At 44.9% G+C, this 21,789-nt stretch overlaps 1 protein-coding gene across 1 annotated transcript in view; it reads right to left on the bottom strand.

Moving 5' to 3' along the window:
* The window catches only part of LOC125319344 (spindlin-Z-like), a 148,255-nt gene that overhangs the window by 33,862 nt on the left and 92,604 nt on the right, over positions 1–21,789 (bottom strand). The window contains exon 2 of the mRNA XM_048290449.1: positions 2,501–2,690. Coding sequence (XP_048146406.1) covers positions 2,501–2,552 — 52 coding nt within the window. The 5' untranslated portion in view covers positions 2,553–2,690. The remainder of the gene's footprint in view (positions 1–2,500; positions 2,691–21,789) is intronic.

The following is a 21,789-nucleotide window of genomic DNA, read 5'->3' as shown; positions in this document are numbered from 1 at the left end:
GCATTATTATCCTTTTCCCGTGTGTTTGTTAAATAAATAGCGTTTATCTCTTTCACTTTCCTTCGAGGAAAATTTATTTTTCCCGAACCTGGTGGGGGAGGGGTGGTGACCTGCCTTCTCTCAGAGGATATATTTCTAAATTTGGCCAAACCAGAACATTTAGTCAAATATATTTTTCTCCTCTTTTAAACCTACTTTACAGCAAATTAAAGCCTTTTGTTTTAAGATCTGATTAGTGAGAGATGCCTCTGACCGAGTTGCACATGAGACCATATGCAATATGGATTTTATTTTACAATAAATGTGAGGTAGAAAGAAAGAAATAGAAAAGAGTAAAGAGTGGAGAGAGAGAGGTCAAGCAGAAGACAGTCACCACTCATGAATCCAGCAGCATCCTTCTTCACCCCGGGCTTCTCAGTGATGGGGATCCCGGAGTCGTTCTTCTGGGGGTACCACCTTTATACAGTCCAAGTTACGAGTATCACAGAGTGGTCACAGATGCTGTTCCCATAATTTGGGGTGATATGTATATGAGCAGTTGCTCTCTTTTCCACACTGGGAATTTTTGTTGAGATGCGTTAACCAGGGTGTGCTAACCAGATCTTGCCTCACCAGGCCTGGAATCAGTGCCTTCCTGTTGCAAATTCCTCCCTTCTGTGTTTATCTCAAGTTCCCGCTGTGGTGGCTTATCTTATGGCAAGTTCCTTCTGTGGCCTTGTGTCGTGGTTTGGGAATGGTGCTCCCCAATTCAGTGCCCCCACCGACTCTCCAAACCACACGCTGTCCTCTCTTGTTCCCCTGTTTTCACCTCCTCCTCCCCACTGTGGATGGCTGGAGAGGAGAGTTGGAGGCACAAAAGGCAAAGATCACGGGTTGAGATAAGAACAATTTACTGGAAACAGCAATAAGATAAGAAAATGAACAGTAACAGCAACAATATTAACAGAGTGTACAAGAAAATAAATTATTCACATGGAAAAACTCCATGATAATAGACAATACTGGACAGCTCCCTCTGCCATATTTTCTCATCTGGAAGAAACCCCTTCTCCCCTTAAAAGAGCCCTTTCCCCTGCCCCTAGCAATGATGTGAGGTGATATAGAATAACCTCCAGACCCCAGTCATGCCCCCTCCTGGCTACCGAAAAAATTAACTCTGTCCTGGCTGGAACCAGGAAACCTTAGTGTTTGAGAAAGGCAACTGTGCTCCTTGCACCTTTGTAGGCAGACAGACAAGACAGAGGAAAACTAGCTTTTTCAAAGAAGCCACCACTTCTAAGTCTTTACTACTGATTTGGATTTCTAATTCCAGCTCCTTGTCACTTGACCTAGTTGTGCTTTTGATAGCTTTTTTTCTCCCAGTTGTTTTTATTTTAATAAAATACAACAAACTCACTATAATTTTAATTTATATCACATTTCAAGGTCTTTCAGCAAGAAAAGAGCAAGAAAGCCCCTGCCTTGCGCTGCCTCACAGGAATCAGCATTTCAGCAGCATTGAAGCCACTCTCCATGAGTCTCAAGCCACTGAGGGGGCGGTTGGCCCTGCAACTGCCAGGAAGTTTCTTCCAGTGTTTAAGCAGCATTGGAGCCTTTTGGAGAAAAATAGTTTTTTCCAGGTTTTGTTTTTCCCTGCTCCTGTTGTTGTTTGGGGGCAGGGAGGGAGTTCTGGAACTGCAGAGGCTTGGTTGTTGTGTTGTTTTCCTTTGTTCTCTCTCTCGGCTGCATGGTCCGGAGAAGGGGGCTTCTCCGCTATCTTGTCTTTGTCCTCTGGGCCACTGGGCTGTCCAGGTGGTGGCCATATTGTTTTCTTTGTTCTCGGGGAGAGGGCCACATAACTCAGCACCTTTGTATCTAGTGGTTATTGCTGTTTTTCTTTTAGTAAACTGTTATTTTTTCACTTATCTCTTCGTATTTGTCTCTCCTTATTGTTGAAAGGGGAGTGGTTAAAACTAAGGGGAGATAACATTTCAAAGTCTGCACCCTGTAAAATTGTCTTAAACTAAGATAGGTTGGTTTTACAGTCTCCTAATAATGACTACCTGGTACACTTCCCTAATCTACACCTGAAATTAGGAAACATGCAGCAGATAATTTCATTAGCACCTAAATTTGTCTTTCTCTTGCAGCATGAGAGAGAAGGCCTTGACACTGTGTAAGCACAGTTCAGCAGTAACATCAGTGTGTTATCAACAGTGTTTTCAGCACAAAAACAAAACATAGCACCATGCCAGCTACTACAAAGAAATTTAACTCAATCCCAGCCAAAACCAGTACAACTTCATAAATGTAATTCTGTACATCTTAAATTTATGTATATCCTTTCAATTCCACAGTTCCAATAATTCTTATCTTAAAAAAACCCCAACAACCATCAACCCCCCCAATCACAAATAGCAACAGTTTCATAAAACCATTAGTACATAAGAAAAATCTATAAGATAAGGACACTTTTTTATCCACTAAAAAACAACAACCCTCAAATTCAGTAACACCTCACCTGCATCAGCTCTGGATCGCTGACCTGGTGATTTTCCAAATGGGGTCTTCATTCATCTGTGTTTAAGTGAGCAGCAAAGCTGCTAGACTAGGGTGAAAATCCAGTTCTTCCCAACTCCCCAAATATCTTCTTATTCTCGTAATAGAACAGCTACTTATTAATATACCATCCAATCATCAATTTGTTCTTCCTGAAATATAGGAGAAGCACTTTCAGTTATATCACTCTGAAAATCAAACCAGAAAATATAGTCTGATTTGATTTGAGACTTGGTTAAAATAAACAATGAAGTGAAACAAAATATTTTTTCTTTCATGTTCAGTGAGAAGTCTCTTCATATTCTGTTATTCTGGATACATTCAGTAAACAGAGAGTGGTTAGGCAAGAAGACAGACAAATATTAAGGCTCATACTTTTCCTCATATTCTCAATGCAAGTTCTATATCAGTCATCCAGACAGATACTCATAGAAAAAACCTAATAAAAAAACCCCAAAACCCCACCAGTTAGTATAGGAATAAATGACTAATACTTTAAAAACCCTGCCTGAAAGCAGAACAAACTGTACTACATTCACCAGACATAAAGCAAAATCCAACTACTTCCGTTTGTTAGAAAACAAAACAAAATGCTTCACACTCACATATCAGAATTCCTTCTCTACAGATACGTTTAAAAATATAGAAAAAGTCTTAACACATAAAAGGTAAAACCCCTCACAGATTCTATTGCAATATGCAAACTAAAAATTTGTGAAGTCATTAGTTTATAGATTTGCAAAAGTCATTGCTGATTCACTACACCTAAATTCAGATTCCTGAAACATTTAGTAATCATATTTCTCTAGATTAGGGAGATTTGGGAGGACAATGCTTTAAAATCTTTTCCAAAATTTAAATTACAGACACTTGTTATCACCTAAAATTTTGAAGCATTACAGATCAATTATTTCAGACTAATGTTTCTGGACAGCAAACATTTCTCCTAATTAATCCATTTATTTCAATGGTGCACACAGCTAAAACAACAGATCAGCTCATCCTTTTAGCCTGGTTTCCTTAAGAAATGTGATTGCTGTAATCATGTCCTCTACAATTTGTCAATCATCTGTGGCCTTCTGCCTTTCACTTTTTTTCTTCCCAACAGCAGCTTTGGAATCTGCTGTTAATTTTGACAAAAGGGTAAAAAACAGAGGAATTCCCCTAACCCAGCAGTGGAAAAAGGTGTACCTTATGTTTGTGTCTAACTGAACGACTGAATATACAAGCATATGCTTTGAGGTATTGTCTTAGGTTACAATGTAAGATGTAACCAAAAGTATGTACTCTATCACCATCTCTTAAAACCAGGTGGGGCAGTGTTCTTCATCTCTTCCATGACACATCCCTGATAACTCCCTCTGGGAGATATCTTCTGTTAATGGGCTATCAAGCCTCATTGCATGACTCATAAAATTACATTAGCCCATTGTGAGATGCTCTGCCCAGGGGGAGGAACCAAGCATTCCTACCTGGATATAATCTGAGGTTTGGAACACCACACTCAGCCCTACCTACTGGATTCCCAGAAGACAAGAGCTATATAACCACCACTGGACCTTCAGGTGAAGACCAGACCCTTCTACAGCATCACCACTTCAACAGGACCATTTCATCTGGACTGCTACCACCACCCTGACTAAAAAGGTGTCAGGTTGTATCCTGACTCTGTCAGTGTTCTTGTACTATTGCATTTATTTTAATTTTCCTATTAAATTATAATTCTGACTTGTGATCTCCCACTGGTTTGTTTCCAAACTAGTACAGGTATAGTACAAATGCTCTGCTGAAACTTGCATTTCCATCTGCTAACACTGCCACTTCTTCCATGAATCACATTTGCTAACTAACAGGAATATTAGATCAATGCAGAGGAATAGTCCTAGAAAGAAAGAGTAGTAGAGAGACAAATAAAATTAAATACTAGTTTCTGGTCTTTCTAGTTTAAACAATTATTTGGCAATTTGTAGTTTTTTGAAACATCTGTGCTATATTTGGAAGAACTAATTTTTTAGAAATTCAGTCTGGAAGCAATAAGAATTTGTGAAAATAAATTTAAATATCCATTTAAAGAAACCTAGCTTTTCCATATTTCATCTCTTTCTGAAATCTAGCCATTATATACACAGTAATGGTGTACAGTACCAGAAGAACAATATTCAAGGTTTAAAACACATTTGAAAAAACAATAGGAAGCAATTAGCTTGCAAATTAGAAGTGTACAGAAACAAGAAGTACTGGTATACGAACTGTGCATGGGTGTGTGTACACATATTTAAAACATATAAATATATTTTATATTTATATATAAAATAAAATAGCTAATTAAATTTACTCTAAAATGCTATATTGATGTAACCATAGATTATTTAACTGAAGATTGAAATAATCTGAAATTTGTATAAACCATCCCTTGTTGGGTGTCTATACAAGTGGCTCTTGTAGACAATGGAACTATAAATGCTGTACCATTACTGTTAAAAGGAAAAAAAGAAGTGCTACCTAAAGTTCACCTGATTTTCTTTCCCTTTTTAATGAGAATATCTAGAAAAGCAATGCACTATATACAGATATTTTCAGTAAAAGTGTTGGGGTTTTGGGAGCTCTCCTGTTTTTTTTTTTCTGTTAAAGGAATTTTCCCCATACGTGTTGCTAGGGGGACAAATGGCTGGGTACTTCAGTAAAACAAAAGAGCTACCCACTGAAGTTGGGTACATCTGGCTACTCTTTTGTTTCACCAGGGTGTGCAGTCAGTCGGTCCCTGGCGCTTTGGACAGAGAGAGAGGCTGCTTTCTTGGGCTGCTTTTTCCTTCTGCCGGAGAAGCCCCGGGATCCCAAGCCCACCTTTCTCTTCCCCGCTGGGAGCCGGGCCGTGGCCGCCCTGCCCCCGCCATTGCTTCGATCCTTCGCTACGCTGTAGCCCTGCTCGCCCTGCCTGCCCAGACCTCCGGGGGGTTCCCCGTTTGGATGCGTCTCGTCTGCCGCCCGGGATTTGTGCTCATCCCTGCTGTTCCAGCCTGCCGTTCCAGCCTGCTGTTCCAGCCTGCTGTTCCCGAGGGTCCGGCCGGACACGGGGATCGGCTGCCCAGTGGTTTGTGAAGCCTTTGTCCCATCTCTTCCCGGGATCCCAGGCCATCGGTGCCGCATGCTCCCCGAGCTCGCTCCGGAGCGCCCCCTGCAGCCGCGGGGGAACCATCACACCTGCCCTGCTCACCGGGAGCCGCCAGCACCCCTGCCGGCTGCGACCGGAACTGCACCCGAGGGGAAAGGGCCAGAGAGCAGAGAAGGCTGGGACTGGGTTTGTGATTCTTTGCCGTTACTGCCATAGTTATTGTTGTTTGTTTGACTGGTTATACACATATAGATATATAATAGTAAAGAACTGTTATTCCTATTTCCCACATCTTTGCCTGAAAGCCCCTTGATTTCAAAATTATAATAACTCGGAGGGAAGGGGGGTTGTATCTGCCATTCCAAGGAGGTCTCCTGCTTTCCTTAGCAGGCACCTGTCTTTCAAACCAAGACAAAAAGCTACTATAGTAAAATACATTCTAATGCCACCACCACAGTTAATACACCTTAAAAAGGGAAACAAAACAGATCAGATTATATTTGGATAAATACAGGCTTTTATCTTCAGCACATGTGTATACTCAATGAATTCTAGGATCAGATTATAATATTTTATAATGATCCTGGAACTGAATGAAAAGGTTTTTAATCTTTCTGTAAACTTTTATCTTTCAACTTTGTTTCAACAACATCGAATGCAAGAGAAAGGATGTTGCAGTTTATTTTTAATAACAATTTCAGCATAAGCAAATGGATAAATTAGATCAGAATTTTACTGTACTGTAGAGCAGAAAGAGGTTTTCTGAGAAGTTTCAAGGAAAGAACTCCCTATTTTAGCATAAAAATATAAAAGTCAATATAATTTAGGCATTTTAAAAAATAAAAAAACACATTGGAAGAACAGTTATTAAGAGCAATATTCAATTGAGCAATAATCCCAATATTTCCTACCCCTTAGGTAATACTCCAAATGTTCAGAACTATGTAGTTAGCTTTACAAAGGATTTTAACCTTTCAGAAGCCTTCTGAGCCAATAGTTTGAACAAGTTTTGTCTAAACCACCTTTCAGCACATCTTTAGCTTAGTGACACTGAAGTTAGGCATAGTATTTCAGGTGAAACATGAGGTCCATGAACTTGAAGCGTTAGTGCAGTTTTATGAGAACAGAAACACTGCATTTAATGTTCATTAAAAAAAAAAGAGACAGAAATCCTGAAAGTACCATTTCCGATGTTTCCTGCCATACTTGTTCTTCCCCTTGAATTAGCAAGATACAGTTGTTAGTGAGACAAGCAGTATAGTTTGTTCTCTCTTTCCACTGGAATTTCCTCATGATGTACATTGTTAAAGCACTCTGTCTCTCTCGCTTAATTCAATTTAGCATTTAAGGGGTCTTATTTTTGCAATAGATATTTTGAAATAATCACAGAGTGCATACTTAGCATTAAAGGCAGCAGTAGAACTTCATTAGAGTTAATATTATAAAATAATATTTTAATGAACTTGCTTGGTATTTTAAGTTTCAGGGGTTCGATGACCACACTCCTAACTTCTGAAGAATATCATCTCATAACACTAATTTTCAGAACTCACATACTACATTTGAAAATTATAATGAAAACACCAGTAGAGAGAGCACGAAAGCATAGGATTCTCACCCTCCCCAAGTCACAAAGCAGCTATTCCTGTTTCAAAAAATTTATTGTAGTTCAAGGACAAAAACCCATATTTCCTCTGAAAGCTTCTATAATAGTTTTTAGCTTAGTCTGTAGCATCCTTATGCTTACACAGATGGTTACTGTGGGAGATACAAGGCATGGAAGTTAAATGTTCTTGTCTGCATTACAGCACACATCTGTCAATAGACTTGAACAAAAAAAAAAAGCCAAGTGGGATTTTTCCACCTTCTATGGAAAAAAACCCCCACAAACAGTGCGTGGCATGGTGTGGCAGTTTGCATGGCAGATCATGAGGAAGGGTGTGCAGGGAGAGCACTGAGGCTCTGCAGCTGGAGTAGTTAGCTGAGTTGGTGGTCATTGCCCTCGCCAAGGGAGCTCAGATATGGTTTCCATTTGGCCAGAAGCTGTTTCCTCTGTGCGCACCATAAAGGATGTGGCAACCCAGACAGAGTGTCCACAAAAACACACAGCCATCCAGGTCTTAGGCTGCAAGGAGTGCCAGAGTCTGGCACTGCTCTCAGAGGGCAGCAGAGAAAACAGCTGTGTGAGGTACAATCAGGTCAACAATCTGCTCGGCCCAGTGGCAGAGCTGAGAGAAGTAAAAAGACTAAGAAGTATCAGGGACGGAGGAGACTGACCAGTGGAGCCGCACTCTACCATGCCTTAGACAAACGACCCGCCATCTACTTCACAAGAAGCAATAGATCTACCCTCTCACCACCAGGAAGAAGGAGGGGACTGTAGAGATGGAGGGGTGTAGAAATGGGTTTCTACTCGGGGTGGCAAGCAAATCCCCTCCCAACCTACCTCACCTTCCTAGGTGCCCTTATACAATAGTTATGAACCCTGGAATCTGAGGACCAGGGAAATGAGAATGTGGATGAAAGTCCATCCAGGTTGGAGGTGTTGCCTAGGGCAGGGCAGCCTACCCACTGCATCATGACCTCCTCAGTTAAGAAAAAAAGAAGGGTCGTAGTAGTAAAGAAGTAGCAGTCATTGGTGACTTTTGAAAGGAACAAAGGGCCAAATATGCTGACTGGACCCAACCCATAGGGAAGTATGCTGCATTCCTGGGGCCTGGGTAAGGGACATCACCAAGAAACTTCCCAGCCTGGTACAGCCTACTGACTATTACCTACTACTGCTTTTTCAGGTGGGCAGTGACAAAGTCCCAGCAAGAAGGCTGCAGACAACCAAGAGGGACCTCAGGGCCTTGGGACAACTGGTAGAAGGATCTGGAGCAGAAGTTGTGTTCTCTTTTGTCCTGCCAGTTCCCTGCAGGGAATGATGGGGCAATAAACAGGAAAATCATGCAGATGAAAACCTGGGTTTGAGACTGGTGTTACCAGTAGAATTTTGGGGGTTTTGATCATGGGTCAGTTTATGTGACACCGAGACTGCTGGCAAAAGACGGGGTCCATCCGTCTAAAAGGGGGAAAAGGATTTTAGCTCAGGAGTTAGCAGGGCTTATTGAGAGAGCTTTAAACTAGATTTGAAGGGGGATGGGGACAAAACCAGGCTCAACAGAGATAAGCGTGGGGGTGCCATGCCAATGTTTGAGGGTGTCTTGGGGTGACTTTGTGATGTGTATCACCTATTGCTGCCCCATGCACAGGAATTAATTTTGTGCCTTTCTGTGCCTTTAAACTGAGCCTGAGAGGGGGAAGGAAAACCTGAGAAAAATTTCTTCAAAGCAGTTTGCAGGTTATTCAAGGTCACACAGAGATAGAGACTTTTTTTTCAGCTGCGGCAGCGGAACGAGAGTGGGGAAGGCACCCGGCTTGCTTTCGGCCAGTTTTTCACATCCTTTTTCTTTCTCTGGAGAGAGACGAAGAGTCGAACTTTTGTTTTCCTGGGACTTTGTTTTTCTCTTTTTTTTTCCTTCTGCTAGACTGTTTCAACATCAGAATACATCAGGAGGAATTTCCACGGAGGCCTTGGCCCGGGAGGTGGGCCCACCACCCCATCCTGCTCCAAGGAGGGGGAGAGAGATCTACGGAAAGACTCTGAGATTTTCCCAGGTTTCTCTCAGCAGGGTGAGAGATTTTATTTTTTGCATTATTATCCTTTTCCCGTGTGTTTGTTAAATAAATAGTTTTTATCTCTTTCACTTTCCTTCTAGAAATTTTTTTTTTTTTTCCCGAACCTGGTGGGGGAGGGCTGGTTGTAACCTGCCTTCTCTCAGAGGATATATTTCTAAATTTGGCCAAACCAGAACAAATTTAGTGGCACCCAACTGCGGGGCTTGAAGGAAAGTGAAAAACGTGTACTAATTACATTTTGGTTTGAATTTAATTATTCTGTGTTGGGGTAAAATAGTCACCATGTTGGTTGAGTTCATAACGTTTCTCTGGCTTGATATATTCATGTATTTCTGCTCCGTAGGCTTGTTAAAGGTACTACTGCCTTTCTGGTCCCTAGGCCTATTTGCCTATCCACAACTTGGTCCGATCTTATCCTTGATAAGGAATTTTTGCAGAGCAGGGGCATGAATTTGGATTTCTATTTTGCTGTGCTCAGTGTTAATGATTTATAAGAAGTTGACAGAGGTACAGGCAGCTGTTCGAAGTGTGTATGATATGTGGTTTCTCTGTCCTAACCCCAGTCCTAGCTTCAGTAGCCTGTTTTGGGAATTTATTAGTAATTGCACCCAGATTGTGAAAAGAGGAGGAGACGGGGTTTCCCTTCCCTTTAAATTTGATAGGTTATCTTTTGAGAATGTTCAGTTTCCCCTGGATGTTAAAGAGACCACCTTCCTGGTATTTCTGGTATTTAATCTGGTAACCTTCCTCTGTGTGGTTCGCAGCTTGTCTAGAATGAGAGCTCAGATTTCTAGGGTGACTGCCAAGACACCTGTCCCAGAGGTGGAAAATCCTGAGTGGTGTGGGGAATGGGAGGATATGGGCCAAATCTTGAAGAAATTCTCTGACCCAATGGTTTGCAATTTTCCCCCTGAACAAGTTCAGAAACCAGCTGAGGTGGGGAAATATCTGAAAGAGAAATACAATGACAATTCTAATGAGAACAAGCTCCTTGCAATATGTTGGGCTTTGGCATATGCCTATCGCACACTGCAGCAGGTAAAGGTAGAGGGCCAGGAAGATAAATCAGCAAAGCCTGCAGACACCCCAGTCACTCAGGCAGCAGCCAAACCAGATCGCAAGCCCGAAACAGATGAAGAGTCTAAGCCACTGACAGTGGCTCCTGTCACGAGGAAAAAACACACAACCAAAACTGATCACCCAGTGAAAGATGAGGATGATGCAGGAGAAGGAACCTCAAAAGATGCAGGGGAAGGAACCTCAAAACCACCAACGGACTCAGGCACAGAAACCATTACTGAGTCCATGTCCATAAAGGACCTTCACAGCCTAAGAAAGGATTACACCCAACGGTCTGATGAATCCATAATAAGTTGGATGGTCCGTATTTGGGATGCGGCAGGTGATGATGTGATGCTGGATGGTGCTGAAGCGAGGCATTTGGGATCCCTGTAACGTGATCCAGCTATCGACCAAGCGATCATAACGGGGGCTGACTCTGCCAGTCTCTGGAGATGGGTGTCTAATGGCGTGAGGGATAGATATCTGTGTGGAGATGATCTCTACATGCAGCAAACCCCGTGGAAGACCATGGAACAAGGGATCCAATGTCTGAGAGAACTAGGGGTGGTAGAGATTGTCTTCCAGGATTGAGGAGTCCAGACCGGGTCAGAGTTAATCCATTCATGTGGTGAAAACTCATACGGTTTGGGCCACAAGGATACGCTTCTGCTTTAGCAATAATGAAACCCGATTACGGTGTGAATGAGACCGTGCAGGATATGGCAGTGAAGCTCCGAGCATATGCAGATTCCGTGCATGGCCCAACACATGCAAAAATCACAGCTGTGGAATCAAGTATGCAGAAAATGCAAGATAAGATGGAGAAGAATCACCAGGAATTCAAGGAGATGAAAGAGGGCCTTCTCCAAATCTCGGCGGTACAGATCAGAGATTCTGATACCAAACGCGGACGTTCCCCAGAGAGAAAGTACATCCCACAAAGTAAGCTGTGGGATTTCCTGTGTGACTATGGGGAAAAACATGAGGAAGTGGGGTGGACAATCTTCTTCTGCTCTGGCAGCACGAGTGCGTGACTTGAAGAGTGCAAGTCTCAGAAAGGAAGTTCTACCAAAAAGGAAGTAGCTCCAGTTGCCAGTAGCCAAACTGCCGGAAATGATGGAAAAGACGATGGCATGTCCGATTCCCATGAAGGAACCTCTAAGATGCAGGCCCAGGGAAAGAAGGATAACCAGGCACAGAGGGGCCCTGCCTCTAGCCAGGTAGAGGCCAGGGAAAACCGTGTTCTTTGGACTGTGTGGATTCGTTGGCCTGGTACATCAGAACCACAAAAATATGATGCCTTGGTTGACACTGGTGTGCAGTGAACAATAATCCCATCACAACATGTGGGGGTAGAATCTGTTTCTATTTCTGGTGTAACAGGTGGATCACAAGATTTGACCTTGGTGGAAGCTGAGGAGAGCCTGACCAGGAATGAGTGGAAGAAACATCTCATTGTGACTGGTCCAGACGCCCTGTGCATTTTGGGCATAGACTTCCTCCGAAGCGGGTATTTCAGAGACCCAAAGGGACTCAAGTGGGCTTTTGGAATAGCTGCTGTGGAGACAGAGGTCATTAAGCAATTGACCACTTTGCCTGGGCTATCAGAGAACCCATCTGCAGTAGGACTTCTGAAGGGGGAAGAACAAAGAGTACCAATTGCTACCTCGACAGTGCATTGCCGACAGTACCAGACAACTCGAGATGCTGTGATTCCCATCCACAAGATGATCCGTGAGCTGGAGAGCCAAGGGGTGATCAGCAAGACCCACTCACCCTTCAATAGTCCCATTTGGCCTGTGTGCAAATCGGAAGGAGAATGTAGATTGACTGTGGACTATTGTGCCTTGAATGAAGTGACTCCACCATTGAGCGCTGCTGTGCCGGACATGCTGGAACTCCTGTACGAGCTGGAGTCCAAAGCAGTGAAGTGGTATGCCACTACTGACATTGCTAATGCATTTTTCTCCATTCCTTTGGCAGCAGAGTGCAGGCCTCAGTTTGCCTTCACCTGGAGGGGTGTGCAGTACACCTGGAACCGACTGCCCCAGGGGTGGAAGCACAGTCCCACCATCTGCCATGGACTAATCCAGACTGCACTAGAAAAGGGTGAGGCTCCAGATCATCTGCAGTACATTGATGACATCATTGTGTGGGGGAACACCGCAGCAGAAGTGTTTGAGAAAGGAGACAAAATCATCCAGATTCTCCTGGAAGCTGGTTTTGCCATCAAGAAGAACAAAGTCAAGGGACCTACTCAAGAGATCCAGTTCCTGGGAGTGAAATGGCAAGATGGACGGCGTCAGATTCCCACCGAGGTCGTCAATAAGATCACAGCAATGTCTCCACCAACCAACAAGAAGGAAACACAAGCTTTCCTAGGTGCCATAGGCTTTTGGAGGATGCATATTCCTGAGTATAGCCAGATTGTGAGTCCTCTCTACCTGGTTACCCGCAAGAAGAAGAATTTCCACTGGGGCCCTGAACAGGAACAAGCTTTTGCCCAAATCAAGCAGGAAATCGCTCATGCCGTAGCCCTTGGCCCAGTCAGGACAGGACCAGAAGTGAAGAACCTGCTCTACTCTGCAGCCAGGAGTCATGGTCTGTCCTTGAGCCTTTGGCAGAAGGTGTCTGGTGAGACTCAAGGTCGACCACTAGGATTATGGAGCTGAAGCTATAGAGGGTCTGAAGCCAACTATATTCCAACAGAGAAGGAAATCTTGGCAGCCTATGAAGGAATCCAAGCTGCTTCAGAGGTAATCGGCACTGAAGCACAACTCCTCCTGGCACCCCGACTACCGGTGCTGGGGTGGATGTTCAAAGCAAAGGTTCCCTCTACCCACCATGCCACCAATGCCACATGGAGCAAATGGATTGCTCTCATCACACAGCAGGCCCGTATCAGAAAACTGAATCGCCCTGGGATTTTGGAAATAATCACAAATTGGCCTGAAGGTGAAAACTTTGGTCTCACGGATGAAGAAGAACAAGAACAAGTGACACGTGCTGAAGAAGCTCCACCGTACAACCAACTGCCATCAGAAGACACACGCTACGCTCTTTTCACTGGCAGTTCCTGTTGAATCATAGGAATGAAATGAAAGTGGAAAGCAGCCGTATGGAGCCTCACACGATGGGTTGCAGAAGCTACTGTAGGAGAAGGTGGATCGAGCCAGCTCACTGAACTCAAAGCTGTTCAACTAGCCCTGGACATTGATGAAAGAGAGAAGTGGCCAAAGCTATACCTCTACACTGATTCATGGATGGCAGCCAATGCTCTATGGGGATGGCTGGAAAAGTGGGAAAAAGCTAATTGGCAGCATAGGGGAAAACCAATCTGGGCTGCTGAAGAGTAGAAAGACATCACTGCCCGAGTAAGAAAGCTGGTTTTGAAAGTCCGCCATGTAGATGCCCATGTCCCCAAGAGTAGGGCCAATGAGGAACACCGAAACAACGAGCAGGTAGATCAGGCTGCAAAGATAGAAGTGTCACAGGTAGACTTGGACTGGAAACTTAAAGGAGAGTTGTTCTTAGCTCGATGGGCCCATGATGCCTCAGGTCATCAAGGCAGAGATGCCACCTATAGGTGGGCACGAGACCGAGGGGTGGATCTAACCATGGACAGTATCTCCCAGGTGATCCATGGTTGTGAGACATGCGCTGCAATCAAGCAGGCCAAGCGGGTGAAGCCCCTGTGGTATGGTGGGTGATGGTCCAAATACAAGTATGGGGAGGCCTGGCAGGTTGATTACATCACACTGCCTCAAACACGCCAAGGCAAGCACTATGTGCTCACAATGGTAGAAGCCACCACAGGATGGCTGGAGACCTACCCTGTGCCTCATGCTACAGCCCAGAACACCATCTTGGGTCTTGAAAAGCAAGTCCTTTGCAGGCATGGTACCCTTGAGAGAATTGAATCTGACAATGGGACTCATTTTAAGAATAGCCTTATCAACACCTGGGCTAGACAACATGGCATTGAGTGGGTGTACCATATCCCTTACCATGCACCAGCTGCTGGCAAAGTGGAACGGTGCAATGGATTGTTGAAACCCACCTTGAAGGCACTAGGTGGGGGAACTTTCAAAAATTGGGAGCAGCATCTAGCAAAGGCCACCTGGTTAGTTAACACCCAAGGTTCCACCAATAGAGCTGGTCCAGCCCAATCTGAATCCCTGCATGCAGCAGATGGAGATAAGGTCCCAGTAGTGCATGTCAGAGGTCTGTTAGGAAAGACTGTTTGGGTTAATTCTGCCTCGAATACAGACAAACCCATCCATGGGGTTGTCTTTGCTCAGGGACCTGGTTGCACATGGTGGGTAATGCAGAAAGATGGAACAACATGTTGTGTACCGCAGGGAGATCTGATTGTTGGGTGAAAACCACCTGTAATGTGGAATGCCTGTATACCACTGCTTGCTGAGTGTCACTGTCACTGTCTGAACATATATATATATATATATATATGTATCTATGTATTAATGTGTGTGTGTAGAGTTAGAATATATTAGTTTGGGCATTGAGTCAACGATATGGGATAACGGGTGGAATGTCTTGAGGTGACCTTGTGATGTGTATCCCCTATCGCTGCCCCATGCACAGGAATTAATTTTGTGCCTTTCTATGCCTTTAAACTGAGCCTGAGAGGGGGAAGGAAAACCTGAGCAAAACTTCTTCAAAGCAGTTTGCAGCTTGTTCAAGGTCACACAGAGATAGAGACTTTTTTTTCAGCTGTGGCAGAAGAGCGAGAGTGGAGAAGGCACCCAGCTTGCTTTCGGCCAGTTTTTCACATCCTTTTTCTTTCTCCGGAGAGAGATGAAGAGTCGAACTTTTGGTTTTCTTGGGACTTTGTTTTTTCTTTTTTTTTCCTTCTGCTGGACTGTTTCAACATCAGAATACATCAGGAGGAATTTCCACAGAGGCCTTGGCCCGGGAGGTGGGCCCATCACCCCATCCTGCTCCAAGGAGGGGGAGAGAGAGATCTACGGAAGGACTCTGAAATTTTCCCAGGTTTCTCTCTGCAGAGTGAGAGGTTTTATTATTTAGCATCATTATCCTTTTCCCGTGTGTTTGTTAAATAAATAGTTTTTATCTCTTTCACTTTCCTTCTAGGAATTTTTTTTTTTTCCCCGAACCTGGTGGGGGAGGGGTGATTGTAACCTGCCTTCTATCAGAGGATATATTTCTGAATTTGGCCAAACAGGAACAGAGGGACAGTGTGCTACTAAGATCGTTCAGTCTGCCATATCAGTGGAGGTTGGGGATGGAGATCCATGCAAAAGTAAGGATGCAAGGGTTAATGATGCGTTAGAAATCCCAGAAGTACCTGAGAATGGTCACACATCAATTAGGGCTTCCCCCCTCAAAAAGGCAGTAGGGTCATTAGCCCAGCTGAAGTGCATTTACACCAATGCACACAGCATGGGCAACAATCAGGAGGAACTGGAAACTATTGTACATCAGGAAAACTATGACAGTTGCTGTCACAGAAGCATGGTGGGATGATTTGCACGACTGGAATGATGCAATGGATGGTTCTAAACTCTTCAGAAGGGATAGGCAAGGAAGGAGAGGCAGTGGGGTAGCCCTGTATATTAGGGAGTGTTTTGATTCTTTGGAGCTTGATGATGTGCCATGACCTGCCTCTGTAGGATCTGCTTCTTATGGGCCTTTTCCCTTATCTGGCCTAAACCCCAGCTTGTTAACATTAGTCACAGGTTATCCAGGACAAAATTGCAGGGCTCAACAAGTTTATCTAAACAAAGGTCAGTTTGTTGTGGTCATCCTCCGGTGGTAAATGCGCACCCCCTCTGCACCTGGGCTGTTTTTTGCGGATCAGAGGCTTTGCCACCACACACCCAAAAACTCTCCTCCTCCCCTTCGGTTGGGGGGTGCAAACCTGCCCTCAGCAAATCACCCTGCTGCTTTTGCAAATGGCTGATTGAGTCATTAACCTTTACCATTTCAGTGTCTCACATGATGGTAGTTATAGACTTGAGTGTTTATTGGTAAGTGTATTGGGTTTTTATGGCGAGGTTTTGGTAGCTCCTGGCAGGGACCTGCGGACCCACGGAGAGAGGAGCCCACACTGGAGCAGGTTTCCTGGTAGGACCTGTGACCCTGTGGGGGATCCACACTGAAGCAGGCTGTGCCTGAATGACTGCACCCCATAGAAGAGTGACTCCCATTGCCGCAATTTGGGGAGGACTCTTGCCCATGGGATGGACTCATGTTGGAGAAGTTCATGGAGAACTGTCGCCTGTGGGAGACACTCCACATTGGAGCAAGAGAAGGACTCCTCTCCCTGAGCAGCAGCAGAAACAACTTGTGATGAACTGACTATAATCCTCATTCCCTGTCTCCCTGCGCTGCTTGGGGGGAGGAGGTAGAGCTTGGGAAGCAGGGAAGGGTGTAGGGAAGGTGTTTTTAAGGTCTTATTTTACTTCTCATTGTCCTACTCTGATTTTGTTAGTAATAAATTCAATTAATACGTCAAATTCGAGTCTGTTTTGCCCATGACAGTATTTGGTGAGCGATCTCCTCCAGACCTTATCTCAACCCATGAATCCTTTTGTTATATTTTGTGTCTCCTGTCCAGTTACAGAGGGGAGTGATAGAGTGGCTTTGGTACGTGTCTGGCATCCAGCCAGGGCCAACCCACTACAGTAAGAATCAGGCAGAAGGCTAACAAGGCAGATATCCTGGTGGGAGTGTTATAGACCACCCAACGAGGATGAAGAGGCAGATGAAATATACTATAAGCAGCTGGGGGATATCTTGGGATTGCTGGACCTTGTTCTCATGGAGGACTTCAACCTACTAGATGTCTACTTGAAATACAACAGAGCAAAGAGGAAACAGTCCAGGAGGTTCCTGGAGTGCATGGAAGAGAACTTCCTGACACAGCTGGTGAATGAGACAACCAGGGAAGGTGCCCTGCTGGACCTGCTGTTCGTAAATAGAGAAGGACTGGTCAAAGTGATGGTCAGAGGCCGTCTTGGGCAAAGCAATCAAGAAATTATAGTTTTCAATTATCAGAGAAATAAGGAAAGAGGTCAGCAGAACTGCCACCTTAGACTTCTGGAGGGCGGACTTTGGCCTATTTAGGAGAGCAGTTGAGAGAGTCCCTTGGGGGCAGTCCTGAAGAGCAAAAGTCCAGGAAGGCTGGATGTGCTTTAAGAAAGAAATTTTAAAGGAGCAGGAGCAGGCCGTCCCCATGATGAACGACAAGCTGGCACAGAAGACAACTGGCATGGCAGAACAGAGAGCTTTGGCTCTGGCCACTGCTGTAAAAGACAACAAAAAGTGTTTCTACAAATACATCAGCAACAAAAGCAGGGACAAGGAGAATCTCCATCCTTTTTTGGATGTGGGGGGAAACATAGTGACAAAGGATGAGGAAAAGGCCAAGGTACTGAATGTCTTCTTTGCTTCAATCTTTAGTAAGACCAGTTGTCCTCAGGGTACCCAGCCTCCTGAGCTGGAAGACAGAGATGGGCAGCAGAATAAAGCCCCCATCATCCAGGAGGGAATGGTCAGTGACCTGCAGTGCCACTTAGACCTCCACAAGTCGATGGGGGTAGATGGGATTCACCCAAGGGTACTGAGGGAGCTGGCCAAAGTGCTTTCCAAGCCACCTTCAGTCATTTACCAGCAGTCCTGGTCAACCAGGGAGGTCCCGGGTGACTGGAAATTAGCAAATGTGACACCTATCTATAAGAAGGGTCAAAAGGGGGATCTGGGGAACAACAGGCCTGTCTGCCTGACCTCAGTGCCGGGGAAGGGCATGGAGCAGATCATCTTGAGTGCCATCATGTGACACGTACAGGACAACCAGGGGATCAGGCCCAGCCAGCATGGGTTTATGAAAGGCAGGACCTGCTTGACAAACCTGATCTCCTTCTATGACAAAGTGACCTGCTTAGTAGATGACAGAAAAGCTGTAGATATTGTCTACCTAGACTTCAGTAAAGCCTTTGACACCATTTCACACAGCATTCTCCTGGAGAAATTGGTTTCCCATGGCTTGGACAGGTGAACTCTTCACTGGGTAAAAAACTGGCTGGATGGCCAGGCCCAGAGAGTGGTGGTGAATGGAGTAACATCCAGCTGGCGGTCAGTCATGAGTGGTGTTCCCCAGTATTGGGTATTGGGGACAGTTCTGTTTAACATCTTAACTGATGACCTGGATGAGGAGATCAAGTGCACCCTAAGCAAGTTCACAGATGATGCAAAGTTGGGCAGGACTGTTGATTTGCTGGAGAGGATGAAGACTCTTCAGATGGATCTGGCTTTTGCTCATACCCTTGCTGATGATTTTTTAAGCGATCTCAAACACTCTTGTTCGTAACAATTGGCTAGATCAATGCGCTGAGGCTGATCATATGGAGTTCAATAAGGTGAAGTGCCAAGTCCTGCACTTGGGTCATGACAACCCCATGCAGTGCTACAAGCTTCGGGAAGAGTGTCTGGAAAGCTGCCCAGCAGAAAAGGATGTGGGAGTGTTGGTTGACAGCTGGCTGAACATGACCCAGAAGTGTGCCAAGGTGGCCAAGATGGTCAATGACATCCTGACTTGTATCGGAAATAGGCCAGCAGGACTAGGGAAGTGATTGTCCTCTTGTAGTTGGCACTGTTGAGGCCACACCCTGACTACTGTGTTCAGTTCTGGGCCCCTCACTTCAAAAAGGTCCTTGAGGTGCTGAAGCATGTCCAGATGTTGGGGTTTTAGGAGCTCTCCTGGTTTTTTTTCCTGTTAAAGGATTTTCCCCATATGTGTTGCTACGGGGACAAATTGCTGGTTACTTAAGAAAAACAAAAGAGCTAGCCACTGAGATTGGGTGCATCTGGCTACTCTTTTGTTTCACCTGTCTGTACGGACAGTTGGTCCCCGGCGTTTGGACGGAGAGGGAGGCTGCTTTCTTCAGCTGCTTTCTTTCCTTCTGCTATAGAAACCCCGGGATCCCAAGCCCACCTTCCCTGCCCCGCTGGTAGCCGGGCCGTGGCCGCCCTGCCCCCGCAGTTGCTTCGAGCCTTCACTACGTTGTAGCCGTGCTCGCCCTGCCTGCCCAGACCTCCAGGGGGTTCCCACCGCAGCTCCGCAGTTTGGATACATCTCGTCTGCCACCCGGGATTTGTGCTTGTCCCTGCCATTCCAGCCTGCTGTTCCCGAGGGTCCGGCCGGACACCGGGATCGGCTGCCCAGCGGTTTGTGAAGCCTTTGTTCCATCCCTTCCCAGGATCCCAGGCCACCGGTGCTGCGTGCTCCCCAAGCTTGCTCCGGAGCTCCCCCTGCAGCCGCGGGGGAACCATCGCACCTGCCCTGCTCACTGGGAGCCACCAGTGCCCCTGCCGGCTGCGACCGGAACTGCACCCGAGGGGAAAGCGCCTGACAGCTGAGAAGGCTGGCACTGGGTTTGTGATTCTTTGCCGTTACTGCCATAGTTATTGTTGTTTGTTTGACTTGTTATACACATATAGATATATAATAGTAAAGAACTGTTATTCCTATTTCCCACATCTTTGCCTAAAAGCCCCTTGATTCCAAAATTATAATAACTCGGAGGGAAGGGGGGTTGCGTCTGCCATTCCAAGGGAGGCTCCTGCCTTCGTTAGCAGACACCTGCCTTTCAAACCAAGACACCAGAGAAGGGCAACAAAGCTGGTAAAGGGTCTGGAGCACGTCTTGGTCTTGAGGGGAAGCCATGAGAGGAGCAGCTGAGATCACTTAGTCTGTTCAGCCTGGAGAAGAGGAGACTGAGGGGAGACCTTATCGCAGTCTACAACTTCCTCATGAGGGGAAGAGGAGGGGCAGACACTGATCTCTTCTCTCTGGTGACCAGTGATAAGACCCAGGGGAATGGCCTCAAGTTGTGTCAGGGGAGGTTTAGGTTAGATATTAGAAAAAGGTTCTTCACCCAGAGGGTGGTTGAGCACTGGAAAAGGCTCCCCAGGGAAGTGGTCACAGCACCAAGCCTGCCAGATTTCAAGAAGCTTTTGGACAATACTCTCGGGCACATGGTGTGACTCTTGGGGATGGTCCTGTGCAGGGCCAGGAATTGGACTTGATGATCATTGTGGGTCCCTTCCAAATCAGCATATTCTGTGATTCTGTTGTTTAGCCTGGAGAAAAGGAAGCTCAGGGGAAACCTTACTGCTGTCTACAACTACCTAAAAGGTGGTGGTAGTGAGGTGGGTGTTGGTCTCTTCTCCCAGGTAACAAGACAAGAGGAAATAGCCTCAAGTTGCACCAGGGGAAATTTAGATTAGATATGAGAAAAAAAAAATTCACTGAAAGGGTTGTCAAGCATTGGAATAGGCTGCCCAAGGAAGTGTTCGAGTCACCATCCCTGAAAGTGTTCAAAAAAACATGTGGATATGGCACTTGAGGACATGGTTTAGTGGTGAACATGGTGGTAGTGCTAGGTTGGCGGTTGGACTTGTGGTCTTAGAGGTTTTTTCCAACCTTAATGATTCTATGATTCTAAAGAAAAAACCCAAATACAGTTATTACATTTAACACAGTGATCCTGGACAAATGGTCTAAAATTATAGGAATATCCCACTATATCCAATTCAAGGACCAAGAGTTTGGAGATATTTCACTAGCATTTACATCTTCAAAAGCTTTGTATTACTGGAAGAGAGATTAATTTTGAAGTTAACTCTATGCACCCTACAATGAAGGGTAATCTTTGTCTCAAACATTCACAGAAGTATATATGGGATTCTTAAAATAAATAAAATCCACATATGAAAACAATCATAAAATGTGAAATTTCCCAAATGTTTAACAGCTCAAGAACACTAGTGCCACATCACTGAAATTGACTACCAAAGTTCAGCTGTCTGGAAATTAAGCACTGAAGGGGGTAATTTTTTTCCAGATATCAAGAACTACTTTTTTCATATCTAGAATTGAACCTCTACTTCTTGGAAGTATGCAAAGGAACTTTTTCATGCACTTATAAATCCTACTGCAATCAAAGGATTATTCCAGATATTCTAGTAGCCTACAAATTATGGCCATGACACCTAATCTCCATCTGACTGGCTTAATATTTTGTTAGCCTTAAGAATACAGTGGAAATTCCATACTTAACATGAATGTGGGATTTTGTCCTTAAAAACTGGCAGACTCCATAAGTAGCATATGACATAATTCCAAAGGATGACTATGAACAGCACTGCATTTACAAGTATCAAAGACTTCAATCAGTGGGTCACTAGTGAAAAGATAGAGAATAAACAGTAAAATGTTGTATTGGGTTTTGGGAGGGGGGGTACTGCAGCGGTGGTTTTTGTGGGAAGATACCAGAAGCTGCTCATATGTCTTGACAGAAGGGGAAAAATTGCTGCACAGCAGCAGCTGAAAGAGAGGAGTGAGAGTATAT

This window comes from Corvus hawaiiensis, chromosome W (genome assembly GCF_020740725.1).
Source record: "Corvus hawaiiensis isolate bCorHaw1 chromosome W, bCorHaw1.pri.cur, whole genome shotgun sequence".
In the NCBI taxonomy this organism is placed as follows: domain Eukaryota; kingdom Metazoa; phylum Chordata; class Aves; order Passeriformes; family Corvidae; genus Corvus; species Corvus hawaiiensis.
This window is presented reverse-complemented; position numbering and strand designations above follow the sequence as displayed.